General features: G+C 33.3%; 4 protein-coding genes across 4 annotated transcripts; 2 read left to right on the forward strand and 2 right to left on the reverse strand.

Moving 5' to 3' along the window:
* The first annotated feature begins 4,077 nt into the window (after positions 1–4,077).
* Positions 4,078–5,054, forward strand: LOC110689376 (pectinesterase inhibitor 7-like). The gene has a single exon (XM_021866155.1). The coding sequence runs from the start codon at positions 4,151–4,153 to the stop codon at positions 4,754–4,756; it is 606 nt and encodes a 201-aa protein (XP_021721847.1). The 5' UTR covers positions 4,078–4,150; the 3' UTR covers positions 4,757–5,054.
* A 70-nt stretch (positions 5,055–5,124) lies between these two features.
* LOC110689377 lies at positions 5,125–8,402 on the reverse strand. Its single transcript, XM_021866156.1, has 6 exons — positions 8,229–8,402; positions 8,072–8,127; positions 7,053–7,176; positions 6,836–6,942; positions 5,545–5,620; positions 5,125–5,446 (listed from the first exon to the last, which is right to left on the reverse strand). Exons 1-6 carry the CDS (start codon positions 8,308–8,310, stop codon positions 5,367–5,369), a joined length of 525 nt encoding a protein of 174 aa, XP_021721848.1. The 5' UTR covers positions 8,311–8,402; the 3' UTR covers positions 5,125–5,366.
* Positions 8,403–9,180: 778 nt separating this feature from the next.
* On the reverse strand, positions 9,181–12,477 carry LOC110689378 (endoglucanase 8-like). The gene is made up of 7 exons (XM_021866157.1): positions 11,908–12,477; positions 10,985–11,422; positions 10,675–10,767; positions 10,406–10,564; positions 10,127–10,238; positions 9,872–10,035; positions 9,181–9,745 (listed from the first exon to the last, which is right to left on the reverse strand). Exons 1-7 carry the CDS (start codon positions 12,130–12,132, stop codon positions 9,425–9,427), a joined length of 1,512 nt encoding a protein of 503 aa, XP_021721849.1. The 5' UTR covers positions 12,133–12,477; the 3' UTR covers positions 9,181–9,424.
* Positions 12,478–14,067: 1,590 nt separating this feature from the next.
* LOC110689379 (DNA-directed RNA polymerase III subunit RPC8-like) lies at positions 14,068–18,736 on the forward strand. The gene is made up of 7 exons (XM_021866158.1): positions 14,068–14,346; positions 14,447–14,542; positions 15,798–15,885; positions 17,481–17,565; positions 17,680–17,743; positions 17,853–17,942; positions 18,377–18,736. Exons 1-7 carry the CDS (start codon positions 14,113–14,115, stop codon positions 18,425–18,427), a joined length of 708 nt encoding a protein of 235 aa, XP_021721850.1. The 5' UTR covers positions 14,068–14,112; the 3' UTR covers positions 18,428–18,736.
* The last annotated feature ends 3,307 nt before the right edge of the window (positions 18,737–22,043 follow it).

Genomic DNA, 22,043 nt, shown 5'->3' on the forward strand with positions numbered 1-22,043 from the left:
AGCTATTAATGAAAATTACATAATGTTGATATTTATAATAAGATGATAATATAAGTTTTGAATTTATGCATGCTAATTGTGGTGAGTTATTACGTTACGTGAAGATATTAGTATTTTTCATGGACTATATAATTACCCATGCATATCAAAATTATCTAATTAGGAGACTTGTATGAATGTACAAGAAGTACTAAATAATTAATTGGTCCCATTATTTTTCTGCTGCGGTGTTGCCCTACGCTCCATGCGTATGATTATTTACTTTAGGAGAATAATTTTGCCAGTTTTTTGAAAAACTATACTACCTCCGTTTTTTATTAGTTGTCACATTTTGACTTTAGCACTGTTCACACACTTAACCATATTTTGTGATTTATACGTAATGAAAAATATAATCATGTGGGGTTTTGTTAGATTCGTCGCGGTATATATTTTCAAAATATCAACTTTTTATAATTTTTACTTATCGATAATTAGAGATATTAACGGTTGAAATCATGCATTGGCAAACGTGACTAAAGAAACGTGTCAACTAAAAAGAAACGGAGGAAATATATAACTCATCGATTTAATGATCATAATTTGTTCTATTCGTTATTGGTCCGTAAGTCCAATTATGAAAGTGATATTAGATTATTAGTCTTTTAATTTCTATCTAAATAACAAGCTGATTAGCCACGTTTTGTTAATTTACCATATTTAAAAATTAAGTATAATTATGATATCATTCATATGTAACTATGTAAGTATACTTATGTTGTCCAAAAGAGAGAGAAAAAGTGAACACGTAATTTAAAACAATAATCTTAGCTTTATACTCCGTATCTCTCTTCTTCAATAGCTCACGTGTGTGATTAAATTGTGAAAATGTGATTAAAGGACATGCATGATGTATGGAAATTTCTTTGTTTGCTCAACCAATTAACATACTAATTTCAGTAATTTGAAACAATTTTCTTTGTTTAAGTGCTCAACCAATTACCATCATCAATAATTAAACATCTTCATCATCGGATTATCCTATCTTTTTCTACTGTTGCACAAGCCCAATCTTATACAGAGTTCATAACCAATCCAAATGATATGTGGCCCAAATAAGTTGGTGATTGATGTCCACAGTCCACACTATATTGTCATTTTGTGAATAGTACTATTGTACTAATAAAGACGTGAAGAGAACATGATGTTTCGGTTCCTTTGTAAGTTCGTGGTCACTTAACGGCCTAAAGAGAGAACACGCATTATATACGAAGTATTGTTCATAAACTATTGGGTGAATCTGTTTTACTGTAAGTCTACCCACCCAAAAAATAACATATATGTTTAATAATTTATATTACACAACTCACTTGAATTGTCCAAAGACTTATATATACGTATTTAAATTTTAAAAGTTAAAATATTCAAAAACGAAGTATAAAATGTCTAATACGGAGCCACTTATATTTATCTCACCATAGTCCGGATTCATATAATACATTCTCATTAATTATTGTTTTCTAAGCTAATATTTCTTCCTAATTTCTAAGCTAATATTTAGGGAGTAGAATTGAGATAAACATGAAGAAGGTAATAGATAAGATACGTATTACAATATCTTGGAAGTTGATAATGAAAGTGCTAGTCCAAAATAGGAGATTGAACAAAAGTATGCTTTCACAATAAGGGAGTAACGTATGAGGGCTACGACAACAAGCTGTATAGTTGTGCTATCGACCAATAGACGTTGCTGTACAAGTGTAGGACACTAGGACCATTTTCTTAGGTGTTCTTCGTTGGCTCATGCAGGCAAGGCGACAAAGTTGGTTATTATTCATCCAATATATGCATGCACCAAATAAATTTACCAATAGTTAATATAAAAATAATAATGACCATATCTAATCACGCACAATATATTAAGCGAGGAATAATAAAAATATGTTTTTTTTTGAAAAGATTATTTATCTCTTACTGATCGAGTACTTTTAACCAAGTAATCCTTGAGTCTTGACTGAGTAATCCCTGACCAAGTAACCCTTAATCTATCGGATAACCTCTGATCGACCGAGTAACCCTTGAAAAAATAACCCAACACGATGTGCCTAGCATATGAAGATTTGTGTTTAAAATATAGTTAAAACTTAAAAAGATATAAATATGTAATCATTGCAAAAATCAAAATGAGAACTATAAATCATTGAAAAATTATGCTCTTACTTCAAATTATTTAAAAAAAATACCATCCCTCAAAAAAAAAAAAAAAAAAAAAAAAAAAAAAAAAAGAAAAAAAGAAGAAGAAAAGAAAATACCATTTAAGCACGTCCGATCCTTAATTCAAAAAAAAAGAAAAGGTTAAAAACCAATCAAAGAAGTAAGAACGACAATGGACAGCAAGTTTGGCAAGCAACCCCATTTGTCAATTCTAAATTTTGTCATGCAACACTTAACATTATCAACGTACGTAACGTAGACCCAACTTATAAATAAATGCACATGCTTTGGGCCTTTCTTACTTTCTTTATGACACTAAATATCTCTAATGTTTCATCCATCCCTATATTTGTGATTTTGTCAATGTATAATGAATTAACCTTTTACAGGAGTATTAGTTTAAAGGTGCTCTTTTCAACTTTTTGTTATATCCTTAAGGATAAATTTGGTTTATATAAACTTTGTTCTTATACAACTTATTAATTGTCTCATATTTCATACATGTATATTAAAGGATAGACTCTTTTCAAATCATATATACTTCTTATATGATATATGTCCCCTTAATTAAGTTAATCATCATTTCATATAAATCGATGACAATGTCGCCCTAGCTAATGAATAAAAGAGTGAAGGTTTTATTATGCTATTTGAGGCTTAATATCTATTCTCTTCACCTTAATTTCAGTTCAGTTCATTTCATTTCACTTCAGCTCCAATTAGTTCAGTTCATATTTGTTCCTAATTTCATTTTTCTCATATACAGTTCAGTTCAATTCAGTTCAGCTCCAGTCAGTTCAGCTCACTTTAGTAAATCAGAACACGCGTACATACCCTTAATTATTATCAACATTGAGGCTACAAATAACTAAATTCGCTTAGCAAATTAAAATATATGCTTATGTGACTCCATATATCAAACATTCAAACATCATTCTTTAATGATGAAGGGTATGGTCTAACTATATAATAATTGATTTAATTAAAGGGAGTATTTTGTTGACTTCTATGTATTATTGAAATTGCGAGGGTATATATATCAATAATTATGAAACTTATATGCGTGTATTCATAGCATAATAATTTATTTAAATGAATTATTCAAGTGGGAGTGTGGGACAGCAGTAATATGGAATAGATCAGAATTTAAGGATGTAAAATAACAAACTAAACTAATGACAACTAACTAAATGAAGCAATTCAACTTGCAAAGTATGTAGGACACTAATGAATTAGTAACGAATCCTCAAGTTGAAGACGTCGGCCTCCTTAGTACATAAAAGTATATAAAAGTATTATGTACACTTTATGTTGGCTATGTATGTACAGCCTAATTAATAAATAACGATACACACTCATGCGTTAGTGATTTGTGTTTCTTCGTAGATTTCAAGTAGCTTAGTTAAAGGCCATATAGTCTAAGCTAAAGTTCAATTTTTTTTTTTTCATGATATACTCGTACTACGTATATTGTATAAGGGTCCATTATGATCCCTCCTCTATTTTTTCCTAGATAAAAACACTTAAATTCACACTCTAACTTTTTTTTTTCTTTTTATTGACAAAGTCACACTCTAACTTTATTCATGTGAAATGATACATTTTTATCTCAAGCAATAATTTCAAATAACATTTTTTCTTACTCCTTATAATATATACTTGTATTAATGTTTGAAAATAAATATTACGTATCGTATGAAAAGAGCTTTATACCATTGAATTTAATTATTGTCTTCATAAAATTTAGGGCCCATCCACTTGATTCCAATTCCAAAATATCAAAATTATTTTTCCCGGGTGTGCAAAATATCAAAAATTATTACTATTTTTTTTTTTTTTTAAAAAAAAGTAAGCCAACTTGCTGTATATCTCTCCTATAAATTGATAAAAACTTTCTCCAAATATCATCACAAAATCAAACATAAAATTATCCTAGAAACCAAAATAATACAAAAATATGATGCAAAGCATATCTTATTCAAAGCATTTTATAGCTTTTCTTACCATAATTAGCCTTACTTCGCAAATTAGCTCAATTTTAGCAATCCATCGTCCAATATACACAGATTTTCTTAAAAGATCATGCAAGTCAACACTTTATCCTGAACTTTGCTACAACTCCCTTTCAACCTATGCAAGTGACATCCAAAAAAATCCTCACATGCTTGCAAATGCCGCCCTCTTGGTGACCTTAGCCACCACCAGGACCACAACCGCGATGATATCTAGGATGTCGAATGGCCCGGGAATACGGCCAAGGGAGGCAGGAGCTATGAAGGACTGTTTGGAAGAACTAAATGATGCAGTAAGTGAGCTTCAAAAATCCATCAAGGAGATGAATCATATTAAGGATAGTAAGAGAGTAGGGCTTATGATGAATGATATACAAACTTGGGTGAGTGCTGCATTGACCGATGCGGACACGTGTACGGCTGGATTTGATGGAAAGGTCATGGATGGAAAGTTGAAGAGTGTTGTGAGAGGGAAAATTGTGACAATTTGTCATCTTACTAGTAATTCCTTGGCTTTGATTAATAGTTATGCTTCATCCATGCATAGTTAATGAGCTAGGTAAATACTACTTTATTTTTCTTGGAGTGGTAATATTTTATGATAAATAGTGAGTGTATTAGAAAAGTGAGTGTATTAGAAAATCTGGGTTGATTTTGTTCACCATGCTAAATTGTAATATACTACCTTCGTTAATGATTATCTGCAACTTTAGAATTTTTTATATCTCACAAATAATACTACAAAGTTGTAGATAACCATTAACAGAGATAGTAATATACTGTATGAGTGATTCATGAATTAGATCTTTTGTTGAAGCAGAACAGTCGTGATCGCGACATTTATCTTAACATACAGAAGACATGGCAACTTTTGGTTAAAAAAAACTTTCAAGATAAGTTTTTGAGAGATTCAGAAAAACAGTTTTACTACAACGGGATCTGTCATTTTACAGCAGTATATCAAAATAATAACGTTACACAATTAACCTTACAGTTAGTATACAAATGAAAAGTTTTTTGAGCTAAAGATTCACAAAATTTGGTAATGCAGTTATGGAACTTTAGAAATCATGTAGTCTCTGGTATTAATGGAATTTTAAGTTTGAAAAGTTAAACAAAATCTGAGAAACTGCCAGAATGGCTCGTATTGAAGGCGGAAGGTCAAGACGATCTTTTAGGAGGAGACATGTTATAGATCAGAGATCTAGTGGTAGTCGCAGCAAATATCTTCACCAACAAATCTGTAGTAATTGAATTGTAGACATTAATCAATGACCAAACCTAGTTAATTATCTATAATGTATATGAAATAGTGAGAGGAGGAAGTAAATAATGTTACCGATGAAAACACGAAGAGCTTCAATGAGCTGCAAACTTTGTTTTTCCCAGCAATTTGCAACTCCACTTTGAATAACCTTCACATCACATAAGCAGATGGATCAGATATTTGGGACTAGGACAATCAAAATTAATACTAGCTAATGCAGAAAAGAAGCAATGGTGAGAAATGAAGACTTGGTACCCTATGCATTAGTTTCTATATGTATATCGTGGAATTTAATTGTATTCTCTGAGTAACTCAAACTCTTTGTTTAAACTTAGTACCCATGTTGCATTTTTGATGCTCTAACATGTATGTGGAAACTTGGCACTTTGTTTTCGGCCAGAAACAAACAGAACCACCCATGAAGTCCGACTCTTTTCCAAGAAAAAATTAGAAGAAAACAGGCATAGCTTCTTCATGCAGGCACGGGTGAGTACAGCAAGCCATTCAATTCTTTGAGCTATGTAAGAGGACTAAGATTTTTATGAAAGAGTCCATGAAAATTTTCTGCCTACTTATTTATACAACTCCAATAAAGAACTCCATGAGGCCTAGATACTTTTAACTTTTAAGACTATCACCCATACATGCTAGCTCACAAAAAAAGCAATGGGCGATGTCTTCCAAATCATCTCTTAAAAAGCTCAAAATCATGAGCCTTAGTACAATGGATGATTGGATGCTAAAGCCACTGCTACCTATCTTTAAGGATGTATAAAATGCTTATCCACTGAATGCTTCGCCTAATACTCCATTTTGCACATCGCCAAACACAAATACACGATCAATACACCAAAAGTCCTAGCCATGATGTAATTATCAGCCATCAAATATTCACCTTACCAGTTGTATTTTATTCAGTCATTTGCTGGCATAACTATAGTCTTAACTCTAAACTTATCATTTTAACGTATGGTGCGAGAAAGAAAGTTCTTAAAGAATTGAGGTTTATCAGTTTATGAGTGGTGCATGTTAATAATAGAGCCCAGCAATCCACTTCAATTCATCAAGCTTGGACTACATATAATTGGCAGCAGCTAAATCTTTATTCATCCAAGAAATTTTCTCAATCTCATCAACAAACCTCTCTTTCTCCTCTTCTAGGAAGAAGCTTAGAACAAAAAATCATTATCACTATTGAGATATTTACTAGCTAATAGAGGCATTGGGGTAACTATAATGTTGATGTATAACCTGCTTCAAACTTTGAAGAGCTACTATGCAATATACTACTGTCTAGTTTTGGAATTCAGAAAATGTTTGAAATTTATCCAGGTTATGCTCACTATTAACAAAGAGAAATTACCTCAAATGGGAGATTGGTCTTCATTACACAAGCTACTGAGAGGCCCACTGCTACAAAAGACACAATCAAGTAAATATTCAACAATGTTGATCGGCTTCGCCTACGACCTACAATACATGAAGTTATTAATAAGATACACATACCGTCATAATGATGCAAACTGATTTATAGAAACATGTACAGGACACATCCATGCCCGATCTAAAAAAATACTGACCTAATTCACAAACAAGAAGAGAAAGAAAATTGAGAATAACTGATGAAAGACGGAGCACATCAGAATCTTCTCCCTTTATCATTGGTAACAACATTAAAATGGCACCAACAAATAACACGAGACCCTGCATAACCAAATCAAGGATTGCGTCAGAAAATAACCTAAACGAAACCTAAATTGCCCAGTTGACAAAGGTATAATGTCAAATTTGACATCAAACTTAAAAGGCAATGAATTGCTCCTAGCAAATATACAACTGAAAGCTGACACTAAGATCACTCCAGTGACTTCACCAGTTCACCATCCTAAATTCCTAATATGCAAGTATGCAACGAAACTAGAAATGCCACTAGCACTTTCTCATAAATTCACATTCATGTCCTTCCCAACAAAGATTGAAACTTGGAAAGTATTTTGGTAAGGTGCTAGACTGTCTTCTCTTTGTACAAAGGTTCTAATAACAGATGAGGGACAAATTAACGACAAACATTATTGATAGAGACATCAGAATCTAAAACATCAACAAGTGCAATGTATTAACTTCAGAAATTACTCAAATTAGTATACTTCAGAAGTTCAGAGGATTGCAAGAACCCTAATCAAGAAGCCTGCTATAATTCCAACACCTTAAATGACCTTAAGAAGCAAATAAAGGGCTCCAACTTTGATTTTCCAACCAGCATATATACCTAGATGGGGAACAAGGTTCATATTTATACAAAACGCACTTAATTTCAAATGTTAATGTCCTAAATAATCAACCTTTCAGATTGGTTAGAACCAATTAAACACATCAGCAGAGAATACCCAGTAACCAATTTCACATTAATTCAATACCTACTTGCTAAATTCAACAATGTCATTAAATTTTGCATCTTTAACCATTTTCAATTTTCCCCCAATTAAAAAAAATCCCTAATTTGTAGCATAACTATCATCAAAGTTCTCTCTTTTTTTTTTTTTTTTTTTTCAATTTACCCAATGAGAAGCTACAATTAGAAAAATAAGAGAATTATTACCTGAATTAAGAGGAGAGAAGAGAGACGAGACTTCCCTTTGGCAACTTTAGTGTACCCTATTGATGAGATTTCAACAAGAACACAAAATTGTAAGAAAAAAAGAAAGGTCAAATTTTTACAAAGAAATCAAAATTGCAGGAGAAAAAGGGGGGCATACTGGAATCAACCACCATGCGGTAGGAAAAGTCGGAGCCATCAGTTCCTGATGGCCTACCGGCGGCCGATCTCCTCTGCTGCATTCTCTCTCTCTCGCACTCTTCCTCTTGGTTGCTGCTCCGGTTGTGGAGATGTCACTTTTTTTTCCTTTCTCGGGGAAAACGCTGTGGAGTTATGGGTATTACTTATGGGGTCATGGGTAAATCCGTAAATGCATATCAATTATCATACTTTCGAGTGGATTTAGTGTCTGTTCTTTTCAGCATAATTTCAGTTCAGTTCTAATCAGTTTAGTATAGTTTAATTCAGTTTCTAATTTTCTTCTCTCGTAAACAATTCATTTCATTTCAGTTCAGTTCAACTCAGTTCAGTTAAACTTCAATTAGTTTTATAAATCAAAACAGGTGCTTCATAAAGTTGATCTGACTTAGGGCTTGGTGTTCTTCAGCTTAGTTTCAGTTCAAATCAGCTCCAATCAGTTCAGGTCTTAATTTCCTTCTCTCATAAACAATTCAGTTCATCTCAGTTCAATTTAGCTCCAATTAGTTCAATTCAGTTCAGTAAATCAGAATAGCCTCTTAAATGACCTTGATCCGAACTTGAACCACACTAAAATTGAATGACCCATTATAGGCACACACACAACACAGTCCATCAAATTCAAATGCACTTCTTAGTTGAAATAGTACAACTGTACAAGTACTTTTACACTCAAACACACAAATCAATTCGTACCTGACCTAAATTTTCATTACCTATAATTGAATTCAATTGTCACTCTAGCGACTTTACATTTTGGTGTAGAATGTAAATTCTTAATTATGAGCCCACTAAAAGTAAATACCGTCATAATATACCGATACAAAGAGAGTAATTTGTTAATAATTGATTAAAAAGGAATTTCAATATAATAACTTGATCAAACTGAATAGTATATTAATAACAATCTTCTCTATCTATCTTCGTTCAATTTATAAACTATGTAATCATGTATAGTATGTATGATCACCTCACTAATAAAAAGGTGATGCAATGTCACATGAATGCTACATTGCTCTTGAAATTAAAATAAGAGTTGACTAGTTTATAACAATGAAGGAGCTAAAAGATACAAATGTAACTAAATTAAAATCGATGATTAATTAAGAATTAATGTACAAAGAATATGTAATTAAAAAAATTACACACACATATCAATTAGTGAGCTTTATAAAAAGCTAAAAGCCCAACAAGAGGTGCATTAATGTAAGTAGCTGGTTCCGAATGAGGGAAATCAGCTCGAGAATCTGGATATTTGTCATTGATATCGGGTCCTCCAACAACAGCACCTACCAAAACATTCGGGTTAGGGTTACTACTAAAGAAGTAGGAAGTTCCGCCTTGACATTCAAGTTTATTAGGGTGCGCATCAGTGGAAGGCAAAGATGAGCCTCGATGATGTATCCTTTGAGGATATTTTTTACCGTATCCTACCATGTATGACATACTCAACGGGTTGTCTCCAAGTATATAGTCCACCTGCATGCATCACATTTTTTTAAAATTAAATATACACGACATTCATCTAGTCACTTCAAAATAACATAACTTTGCGTGTTATGTAATGATATATGTATGTCAAGAGCACCATTTACGAGTACAAACCTGACGTTTAGCAACTTGGGCGAGTCTAGGGGGCTTGACGACTACATTACCACATTGGATGGTCTTTTTTAAACTACTAGCATATCGACCATAAACCAAAAGTAAAAATGATATAGCTGTTGTATGTTGCATGTTACTTCCACCTGCTTTGAACAAGAGTCCACCTAAACAATTACAGTACAAATTTAAGTTAAATTAATCATTGTGACACTCTATTTATATTAAAACTAACACAAATGAACATTTGTACTTTACCTGGACTATATGAGACTGATTTGGTTGTTGGAGATTCAGGCAACACAGAGCATACAAAGTTTTCAGCATTGGTAATGAATGGATTAGGCTGAAGATGCTTAGCAAATCCCAACTACAAATCATTGTAACCAAACACAAAGGTTAATGGAGTGGCATATATAGAAATATAGTACGTAATTTGATATGTGTGCACTGCACGCGTGGGTGTGTGTATACATATATATAGAATGACTAAATACAATAAACAGACGATTAGGATAAGAGTATGTACATATATACCTTGGAAACGAGCACGTAAATGCCAGCATGCTTAGTATCCCATCCAAATTCAGCAAAGTTACCACCATTTAATTTGTGGATGTTATTTAGCACATAATTTGAGTAATAAGGTAACTTTGTTGCCCTGTATAGCCAAGTTGCTGCCCATATCAATTCATCCTGCCATAAATTATAATCATTTTTATCTTCATAAATATTATAAACTGCTTTAATTTGATTTACAATCTGAATTTAATTTTATAATTGGTGAAAAGTTATCTTGAAATTACCTGATATCCACTGTAACTGCAGTAAAATGAACATACCCAATGTCCAAGAGAGTCATTATATGAGCCTTGGTATGTATTTGCAAATTCAAAAACCTAATCCATACAAAAATGTGCGTTAATTCACTATCGACAATATAAGATTTCTTTTTTTTTCTTTGTTTTGCAATACTGACATCATTTTGACTTTTACACTTCCAACAAAATAATTTGTTAAATCTCATAAAAAGTCAAAATGACTCGAATATAGTAAACAGAGGAATCATGTTTCTTTAGACCGAGTATTGGCTAGCTAAGATGCATGCAAATATACCGTTTTAGCCCGGCTAAGAAGACGTGCAGCATAAGTCCGGTTAGAAGACCTTAGCACAATGGAAGAAGCAGCCAACGCCGCAGCCATCTCAGCCGAAACTTCAGACCCCGGATACTTTTTGCTAACAGCGAAGGGGTTTCGAGGCGTGTCCATGTCCTCCGGCCTCTCCCAACAGTTATGATCAGCAAAACCTTCTCCGACTTGAGCGAATACTACCCCTGGCATACGAGTGCATTTAAGAAAGTAATCGGTCGCCCATTGGATCGCCTCGAGCGCGTGTGGGAGCTCGGTGCCCATGAAGGGCTTAAAATCGGCCACACTCCAAGCTAGCATGGTTGTGGTGAATGCCATAGGGAAGTTGAACTTGATGTTATCACCAGCATCATAATAGCCTCCTACTAAATCAATGTGTTTTATGCCAATTTGGGATTCTCCAATCTAAAATTTGTTACAAAAATTTGTAAGCAATAATTTGAGAAAATGAAGAAATCAAAATTAAATTAAGTAAGAAAGATGTGACCAACCTATATTATCTTAGGAGGTTTGTCATGATATTGCTATTTTTTTAGCTTGTCAACCTTGTAGAATAATTACAAGTCGATTTTATAAAATTTTAGTATAACAAACTCATCCAAATGAATCTTAATACGAAATAATATACATGTTTTGTGATAAGTTATAATAATATACTACTTGTATTATGACCATAAACATATAATAATACTTTCGAACACCCCCTTTTATAAGGTCATCAACTCATGCTTTATATCTCAAATGCATTAATGTATTATGACTAGGTACTATATTGCATGGTTTCAAAGGACCTTTAATAGGACTTTAGTTCATTTTCAGTGTATTATATAGAATCCTTGTGAAGTAGAGAACACAAAAATAAATGATCAAATCAAATTAAAGGAACTCACGCTCTTTTGGAAGCCATCGCGAAGACCAGAATCCTTGCGCCAAGTCATTCGTTGAGAGGGTGGCAACTTCCCCGACCTTTGGCCTTCAAAGAACACTATACTTTTTGACAATGCATCTCCATAATTATGACGTGTTGCACCAGTTGAGTTCCCCACCATCTCAACCAACAAAATTCCCATCAAAACTAACCCAACCTTAACCTTCCCGCCCATTTTCTTCATCATTCTTGTTCTAGTTGCTATCAATCTCTTTGAATAAGAATTATGTACCCCCCTATAGACTATTGTATATTACAATGCTTAATCATTAAATCGAGTTCATTGCATATATATATAGGTATAAATTCGGCGTCTAAACAAAAATTGTTTTCTTAGGAAGAGTAAAAGAGGGAGAGAGTGAGTGAAGGTAAAGGGATAGATATGAAAACAACAAGTTGAAAGGGTAGAAATTAAAAGAATTAGAGTTTAGCGTAGGAGGTGCGCTAAATGTGCGACTTGCAAAGGTTGTGTGATAAAGGAGGATGTTGCGTTATTGCGTTGATTAGAAAATTATAGGAATTATGCATGTTTGATAACTTATAGGAGAATATTAATGCAAAGAACATTGTAGCTAGTAGTAGCATAAATTTACTTGGTTTTTTGTGAAGGTTAAATTTGTTTGCTGCCTAATACCGTTATCATAAGCGCCCATATTCCATTGCATTGCTTTAGGATCCATTACTTAGTATCTTAGATATACTCTCCTATACGTACAAATTGCAAGTACTACTACTACATTTTTTATGAGTTGGTTTTTTTAAAAATTAAAGGATTAATTATTAATTTTGCTAATAGAACATTGTATTATAAAGAGATATCCAAACTTGAAATTAAAGAAATCTCATTTACAAAATATTGTTTGTGTCTTTTGATGAGTTAAAAATGTTCTATAATATAACTTCGGTTTGACTTTGATCATATTGTACATGATTTACAATCGTCATATTATAGATTGAGACTGGTTAATTAAAATTATATACTTTCTCATTTCCTGAAAGTTCGACTCACTTTGCATTTGCGCGGTCTTCAATATTGAACTTTATTGTTGTTTGTTTTATGTATAAATGAAAATTATTAAAAGTTGATATTTGAAAAATTTACAATAAGGAAAATCTAACAAGATCTCACATTTAATTTATTTCTATTTTATAAATCATATAATGTGGTCAAATATATTTTATTTTGACTACATGATAAGTAAGTGAGTCAAACTTTCAAATACGAATAGAGTTACATTATGTACATGTTAATTTTAGTGATTTAAAATTCGAATCCTATCGAAATAGTATTGGTTTAGCTTGTGTTTAAATGATTGTAGAAGAAAAGTTAGCAAACAAATTCATGCACCATATCAATTCATCAATTTGCTTTCCACTGGTCGTGGGTGGAAATATTGAGTTTGAGAAATTCAAGAGATTAAATGCTTAAAAATGGAACCTTAAATCAACCACCTTTACGTGCCTACTTACAAAAGAAAGTACCCTTTTATCATTAAGGCCTCTTTACCTACTAGCCGGATCAATTGGGATGGAGTTCCGTACGATTTGCTGCCCTGCTTTTCTCCCTACTGCCATTTTTGAAGGCAATCTTAGATCAAACTTGTGTGCTACTCATAGTCTTATTAATTTATCGTTGACTAATTCATTATTCTTTATGTTGTTTGCCAGGTTAGCATTACTTTGTTGTGTACTTGTGGATTTGGTTAGCCATTTAGTCGTATCGGCTCTCTGTTTAGCAGGACGTTTTCATGTAGGTTCGTGTGTTGTGTCAACGTGTCTCATGCTGAAACAAACACGCCCTAAAATGGACCAAGAAATAGTTATGTCATATCAAACTCGTGCCGATCTTTTCTTTTTTAAATAACACACACGGTCACACGGATAGATTGAGCCACGTTTCATGTCATGTAGGCGGGCCCCTTACTTTTTTTTTGTTGTATTGGAAAAATAAGCGATCAACCTATCAAGCTTAAAGTAAATTTGTATCAAATTTGAAAATGAAGTCCGTATATGACCTATAATCCACCAATATGTCTCTCATGTCACGTCAGACTTTGACTGGCTCGTGCCAAGTTAGGTCATATTCAAGCCATGCCTAACTAGCCATCGTGCCGGTCAAACTCATGTCCATCAGCCCAGCCCAACCCAACCCAACCCAACCCATCCCATGTCCATTCTTCACAAAATCCGTTTCAAAATTTCCAATCAAGTTCGTTCAATTAACCCCCCTAAAACCCTCATCCACCATTCCTATACTCCAGCGCCCAATTCTGTACTCAATCTCTCAAAAATGTTCATGTTAAGTGAAATTGAGCACAGATTAAGATTACCCCCAAAATTACTTGATCGTCCATTAGAAGAAGCTATCAAGGGTGAACTTGAATCTATCTTCTTGGACAAGGTTTTATCATCTTTCTTCTTTTTGTTTTCTGGGTTTAATTTATTCTGATTAATCAAATTCTCCCCTTTTTTTTATTCTGAATTTTAAATTGGTGGTTTAGGTGATTGCGAAAACAGGTTTGTGTGTATCAATTTACGATATCAAATCAATTGATGGCGGCTTTGTATTACCTGTTGATGGTGCTCCCACTTATACGGTATCTGATTTTTCTCCTTTAATTTTCAGTTAATTCCTGTAATTTTCCTTTTTTGGTTGAGTAATTTGCAAAAAAAAGTTCTGGGTATTGGGATTTAATGACTTGAACTCCTATTAAGTTGAAGATTTGATTATTTTTTTAGCATAAATTTCCCAGAAATGTACCTTTTTCAATAATATTGTTATTTCTTGTTTAATTTTGAAATGGAAGGCATCAGCTTTTTTCTACATTATGTCAATTATGTTTTATTTTCCAAAATTATGATTTTTTTTGTTCTTGTTGTCATAGCAGAAATTGCTTATTGTAGGATAAACTGAGGCCCTATATATCAAATGAGTATAGTGACTAGGAGTGTGGTTGTTGGGTGATGCAAAGTACCGCGATGATTCAATGTTATAGACTTAAGTTATAGTGACTATGGATGGTTGTACTGAATGGTTTGAGAATAGTTCAAAAGTTTTTGGAGAACTGTAGGTTCATCCTTGACAGGTTTGCCAGAAGTGGTGATTTGTAAATTGTACACAAGTTTTTATTGCAATGCATGAGAGATGGTGATGTGGCTTAGAGCTTTTAGGAGATGTGGTGTGGACTGTGAAGTTTAATTACAAGTATATGAAATTGATAGAGGGTGTGTCATTTGGAATTAGTCCCAATAGACAAGCGGAGGCTATTTGATGAATTTTGGTTCTGCATAATTTGTATGGAGATTGTATATTTTCTTTAGGATTTTGGGTACTTAGATTGATTTATTTGTTTATTGAATTCTAAAAGAGGTAATGAGCTTTTATAATAGTAGTAATTGTTAAGGAAGCAAGATCAAAAATCATACCTTAGTATAGTCATATAGCATATACATTTTTATTGGGTAGATGGTGTGAAGTGCAATAGCATTTAAAACAAATACTGGGAGCTTTGAGTAGAAAAATAAACAGAGAGCGATTGTCGAATAATTGGAGATGCCAAAGGTCTTCCTCATCCTTGTGTAAAATAGTTGAAGTGCAATAGCATTTAAAACTTATGCCTGTTTATTCTTTATCGGCTTCTCTAGGAGTGATCTATTTCTTTCTTGCAGTTTTGATTTTTAAATGCACTAGAAGGTTGTTAAGTTCCCTCTTATGAACAGTAGGGTGATTAGGTTGAACTTGCAAATTGAAAGTATATATGATGAAAAAATCATGGTCTTGTATAGGATAACTCAGGAGTGAATGTAATAGCACTGATATCTTCCTTGGATCATGCATATTCTGCTCTGCAGGTGGTTTTTCGTATGGTCATGTTCCGGCCATATGTTGGAGAAATCATTGCTGCAAAACTAAAGAATTCTAACAAAAAGGGATTACAATGTATGTCTTGTTTTCTATATATATCTTCATTACTAATGTTTAGTTGTGAGTATGGCGTTTACATTCTTCATTTGATATTTATACGATCTTGCCTTAGCATATCCTTCTTTCTTTGTACTTGTATGTTGCATCTCCTAATTTGAATGAAGATTAAGGGGACAGTCTCACTTGCATCCCACTTGATATTATTGATGAAGATGCTTCTTAGAATCTTGTTGCACCGATATTAATTGCTCTTAGGCTTGATTTTATCAGTCTTGCTACTTATATTGATTGGGTTATAGGAACATATCAGCCCTGGATGAGGGGTGGGGGAGCTGCACCATTTGTTATTGTTTGTTCATTTTTAGTTTTTTGTTGCTTGGAGGACTAAAAACCCTATATTCATGATGTATATGTTTGAGTAAAGGGTTTGAACTGAAAATAGATAAAAACTGTAGTTATATCTTTTTAATATAGGACCATGAGAAGCAGCTCTGGGACCTGATCAAAATGGTTCTTGACCTATCTAATGATGCCTTGTGGAGGGGATGCATGAGCTTTCATATTAATCCACATTTCCGTTTCTGACCTATCTAATGATGCCTTGTGGAGGGGATGCATCAGCTTTCATATTAATCCACATTTCTGTTTCAGGGCCGGCCCGGAGGGGTAGGCCTTGAGTGCGACCGCCTAGGGCCACGCCAGAAAGGGGCCCAAAATTTAAAAAAAAAAGAAAAATCAGTTTGCATAGCGAGAGAATTTGAACTGTTTAAACTGTAGTTTTTACTCGTTAAAAAATAAGCTACTTTTAAAAATGATAATTAATGCATTTAGTTAGCAATTAACATTAGATTACTTAGATATCATTTAGGTGGAGATAACTATGCAATATAACCTCTTCTTCTTCTAATCTTCCGATTTCTATGAGTATTTGCTTCAAAATATTAATCTTTTCAATTACACCGTTTCATATTAATTCAATTACCGAAATAATATGCAAAGTTATTACTCCAGTATTGTGTATGGAGACTTACTATTTAAATAATTTAAGTTATTTTCATTGTCTTATATTTAAATTAAAGCTATTCCGTGTAAAAAAAATTGTTTACGTAAGGGGCCCTTTTCTTACATTATGCCTAGGGCCCATAAATTTCTAGGAACGGGGCTGTTCTGTTTCTGTTTCATGTTCTAATCTTCGTCTTATTGACCGCATTTTGGAGTTTGGGGTGTTGGTCTGGTTTTGAGCTAATAGCACTGGGAGTACTAGCCCCTTAAAATCATGTCACCCAGTAAATATCATGGAGTTGGTGACAAAATTATTTCATTATATCTGGCACTTGACCCTCATCTGATCTCTTCCATTTGACCTGACCTTTCATATGCAATTATGATGTACCATGATTCCGCTTTGGCCATAATATTGCAATCAAAGCTTGCTTACAATTGGACGAATTGGTTGTTAACTTGTTTCTTGTTACTGTTTGTTGATCTTAATGTTTTTACTGCTGCTCTCATACATTTTTAAGCTTATAATTGGATTTTATAGCTTTCAGCGTCATAATCGCTCATTTTTTTCTTGGGTTTAATGTGTGGATTAATTTGATGATAAACAGTGTCTCTTGGGTTTTTTGACGACATATACATTCCTGCCTTTGCTCTGCCAGACCCGTCACATATCGAGCCCCATGACGATGATCCGTAAGATCAATTATCTACCTTTGTCTCTTTTTGCACCTCTAGTTTAAAGATACTTAATTCAATTATATACATTTTTCCTTTAGTTGTGATTTTTTTTTTCTTGGGAAACTGCAGCAAACAAGTGAAATGGGTGTGGACTTACAATGAGCTTGAATTATCCTATGATGACGGAAGTGCGGTAAGGGCCCTCATTGATTTTTATTTATTGTTGATACTATATTTTTATAAAAAAAAATAGTCGCTACCATTATCATTTTTCATAGATTACTATGTTTCCTCATCTGCAGATACGATTTCAAGTTACTAGTGTTGACTACCCTCCAATCCCTTTAGAACAAGAAGAAGGCTCAAAGCCTTTTGCTCCAATGGTTGTCACTGTGAGTTTTCTCATCCGTCTTATAATTGTTCACTTATTGTGAAGATATTTCCAATAATAAGAGAAGAAAAGAGATGGGAAAAAGAGATTATTATCATTGACACTTATAGTGCGTGCATATAGCATTGGTATAGCTATACAATAGAAAGTGCACATAACAAGACCACTATCAGCAAAAATCAATAAAAGTCAGTGGTTCTGACCATAAAAGTATAAAACTCAATTGATCTTTAATAAACAAACCAGTTGTTCTAACCGAACAGTGGAAGTATTCATTATTAATCAGAAAATTTCAGCTCTGTTCATTATTAACTCACTTAAATAAAATGTCTTATTTTTTAATAACTTGCTGTATATTGTCTGTTATACTAGTATATCTTCCCTTTTTTCTGGTTGGACAAACGGCTGTATAATACGAGCATTCCTTTGTCATAGGGATTACTTAACTCTGAGGGTGGTTTAGGCCCCATTTCATGGTGGGTATAATTCCCAACTACTGGAACTGATCATCACAGCAAGAATTAGACCTATGAACATAAATCTCGATTGTTGAAGTTGATTGATACAGAAATAACCAGGCCTGATCATCGAAGTCATTCTAACAATCAAGTCGCAACGAATCTGCTGAACTTGGTTCCTCCTGGTGCAATGTTCAGCTTGGTTACTCACTAGCCTTCTTTGACACATGAGGAATATACTCCTTGTAACTTCTAGTGCAATGCAAGAGAAATGAAAGACAACTTTGTATAATATTTTTTAAAGGGAAGCCCATTTGTCCAAGGCCATGATTCTTGATCCAATTTTGCCCCAGCCACCAATCATGACTCTTAACCCATTTTTTTTTATTTTTATTTTTTTTTATAATTTCATCCACCTATACAATATAGATATGGTGTATAGTACTCCGAATTTCTTAAAAGTCTTATGCTTTTGATTAATTATGATTTATGAATTATATGTTGTGATCATTTTCCAATTTTGCCCTTACCCCCTTAATTACTTGTCACACCTAGGGATCTCAAATTCTCAATGGGGAGGGGCGGGGCGGATGTTAGCCTTCCCATCCCCATTCCCATCCCCATCCCCACCTAATATTTTCATCCCCATCCCTGCGGCGGGTCCAATTTTCATCCTCATCCCCGTCCCACCGGGTACAACTCCAAAATCATCCCCGCCCCACCCCCCACTTGGATATCCATCCCCACCAAAGACCTGCCTAATCCCCACCCAAGATCCACCTAATATCCGTATCTCAAATACACAATCTTACATAATTAATACGAATTATAAAATAAAACATTCTATACACATTTTTGTGTTATAAAATAAGTGTCGTACAAAGTATTATAATTAATATTGTATTTCATGTAATTATTTTATAAATAGAATAAAAGTATGTAATTTTGCTTTAAAAGATATATAGGTGTGGGTATGAGATGGGAATGGGGCGGGTACGAAGTGAGGCGGGTGGGGGCGGGGCGGGTACAACTTAAAATCCACCCTCGCCCCATCACCCATGGCGGGTATGGTTTTTATCCCCATCCCCGTCCCACCACCCGCCAAACCGAGACCCATCCCCGTCCCATTGGGGCGGGTCTCCTACTTGACCCGCCCAAGTGACATCCCTAGTCACACCCCTCCATTCTCTCATCAACATCCAAACCCAAAAATGCCCGGAAAAAGTTATCACATTTTATTCGAAGCAAAGGTTAATAATTGAATTTTCATATATGTATGCCATGTATGTATAAAACCATGTATTGAGATTTAAGAGAACGTGAATTGATCTTGAAACGAGGGACGTATATTATAGAAACTAAAACGGTATGTGACATATGAAGTGGAGTACTTGATAACTAGGGGTGGTTTTCAGCTTTTGATATGTATGAATGAATATGAATTATCTATGTTATTTCAATAACTTTGCTTAGAATTCATAAAAACAGTTCAATAAAAAGAAATATTAGTGCTTGTATTTGACAATGGACATAGAATAGAGGTGGAGGCTGAGTAAAACCCGCTTGGTGAAATGAATGAGCATGGACATGGCACGTGATTCAAGCTGTATGTCTTGGATTCCTTTCTCAAACATTAATTGCATTGTTACTCTTAAAATGTGCTATGTTAATTTTGCTAAATTTTAGCTGAAACACCCCATTTTAATAAATTATTTGAAATTTTTTAATTATTTTAAAAAATTATTCATAGTGAATTAGACATGATTAATGAAGAGCAAGAATCTTTTTGGGTAATAGCAATGGCTCATAGAGTCATAGGTTGAATTATGAATATCAATTGCATTTTATATAGTTGGTGACTTGATGGTGAGATTGAATCATACAATGAGTAATATTATCCAAATCTTGAACATGATTTGTGGATCAAAGGCTGACTTATTGTATTAGAAACCAAATCCAAGCAGTAAATCTAAATTAACATTTACTTTGTACTCTAGATAGCATGTTGACATCAAAGCCTTTTGCTATAGCTATATGCGATAAACAACCTAGAAATTCTTATGAATAACGTATTGACTATACTTTATTAAAAATTCTATATTCATATATTAGATGATTATTCCATAATTTCGAAATTAAATGAAAGAAGTACATTAGTTCGTATTGTAATCTTTTAAAATTAAAGGACAGTTAGACCCTAATGTTTATAAAAATGAAATAGAAGAAACTTATCAATTAATGAACTAAATGTAAAGCATTGGTCTTGCACTCCTACAATTGCTATTAGCAAGCCTGGCCCCTTTGTAATATAAGCAATTAACCATATAGTATTGAATTAATTTTGAAAAAAAGGGTGGGAAAAGCAATTCCTATTCACACAATACATCTGTATATCTAAGACATACATTTCGTAGTCAATTGGTTTATTAAAATTTACTCCTAATTATATTGTTGTTGAAGATTAAGCTAATTAAGCAGGTGTATTGATTTTTGTGCAAAATCAAGTAACATCACATGGATGAGCCTCGTTTTAAGGCTCTAGTTTGAGACTTGTGTGTTGCAATGTCATTATGTCGATGTATCTAGCACTAGTTCCTTACAATTCGTACGTACTTTTTTTTGCATCTTATCATTGGTGTCATTAGGTTGTACAATGCTATTGCGATGTGACTTGACTTCTATATATATTATCTGATCATTTAACTAATTATATTAAAAAAAAATAAAAATAAAAAAACTTTCGAGAATGAATTAAGTAATCATATGCTAAGAAATCGATCATTATGTTATTTCTATTAAGGGCAAGATCTGATTGAATGAATTGAGCTGAACTGAACTGAATATTTTATGAGAGAAGGAAATTAAAAACTGAACTGAACTTATTGGAGCTTAACTGAATTGAACTGAAAATAATCTGAAGATAACAAACCCTTAAGTGTATGTGAAGATAGGCAAATCGTCTTAGACAAAGTTTATGCTCTTGAACCTAAATGTAGAAAAACTTTATTAGGCTATAAATGGTACACTATATATTTAAAACTCTGTCTTAGGTGTACATAATACATGCTTATACTCAGTTGTATTGTATGGTAGCGTGTTTAAATTTTTTAGGTTGAATACAAGAACTTTTTACTTCTTTATGTGAAATTTCAAATACTAGGATTAATTTTAATGTGCTTTACTGTGAACCAAAGTTCACACACTCGGTTGATTTACAGATGTAATTTTGATTATCAAATTAATGCATTGATAAATTGTACATAACATTAAACAACTACTAGTATGGTGGCGAGGAGGGAATGATTAGATTGCTTAAAATGGCCTATCCAACTTCTTCTCGAGGTAATACAACCATACAAGTGCCAACAATGTCTCCTAATCCAACAGTTTGTTTGAAAATTTTAGTCATTTGCTTGAATTTGAAGTTTATGACATGAAAAACATTCATCATTAGAAGAAAATGTATGTTAAATTCCTAAAGTATAAATTAATGCTTTGAATTTTATGTGGTTGAACTACTCTTCAAGTATAAGACTTGGAGTTGCACTTAAACATGTCCAAGCAATGTGCATGTGCAGATCTAGAATTACAACCCCATTTAAGCATTTGTTGTCCTTGTTTCTATTTACCCCTTTTATGTGGGC

Source organism: Chenopodium quinoa, unplaced genomic scaffold, assembly GCF_001683475.1.
Source record: "Chenopodium quinoa cultivar QQ74 unplaced genomic scaffold, ASM168347v1, whole genome shotgun sequence".
NCBI classification, from domain to species: domain Eukaryota; kingdom Viridiplantae; phylum Streptophyta; class Magnoliopsida; order Caryophyllales; family Amaranthaceae; genus Chenopodium; species Chenopodium quinoa.

Coding starts and splice junctions, on each gene's coding strand:
- LOC110689376 (XM_021866155.1), top strand. CDS start 4,151: ATGATGCAAAGCATATCTTATTCAAAGCATTTTATAGCTTTTCTTACC.
- LOC110689377 (XM_021866156.1), bottom strand. CDS start 8,310: ATGCAGCAGAGGAGATCGGCCGCCGGTAGGCCATCAGGAACTGATGGC. Junction 8,128..8,228: donor CCGCATGGTGGTTGATTCCA/GTATGCCCCCCT, acceptor TCTCATCAATAG/GGTACACTAAAGTTGCCAAA. Junction 5,621..6,835: donor AGACCAATCTCCCATTTGAG/GTAATTTCTCTT, acceptor TGTGATGTGAAG/GTTATTCAAAGTGGAGTTGC.
- LOC110689378 (XM_021866157.1), bottom strand. CDS start 12,132: ATGATGAAGAAAATGGGCGGGAAGGTTAAGGTTGGGTTAGTTTTGATG. Junction 10,768..10,984: donor TTCTTAGCCGGGCTAAAACG/GTATATTTGCAT, acceptor TGTATGGATTAG/GTTTTTGAATTTGCAAATAC. Junction 10,565..10,674: donor GCAGTTACAGTGGATATCAG/GTAATTTCAAGA, acceptor AATTTATGGCAG/GATGAATTGATATGGGCAGC.
- LOC110689379 (XM_021866158.1), top strand. CDS start 14,113: ATGTCCATTCTTCACAAAATCCGTTTCAAAATTTCCAATCAAGTTCGT. Junction 17,744..17,852: donor CCTATGATGACGGAAGTGCG/GTAAGGGCCCTC, acceptor CCTCATCTGCAG/ATACGATTTCAAGTTACTAG. Junction 17,943..18,376: donor TTGCTCCAATGGTTGTCACT/GTGAGTTTTCTC, acceptor CCTTTGTCATAG/GGATTACTTAACTCTGAGGG.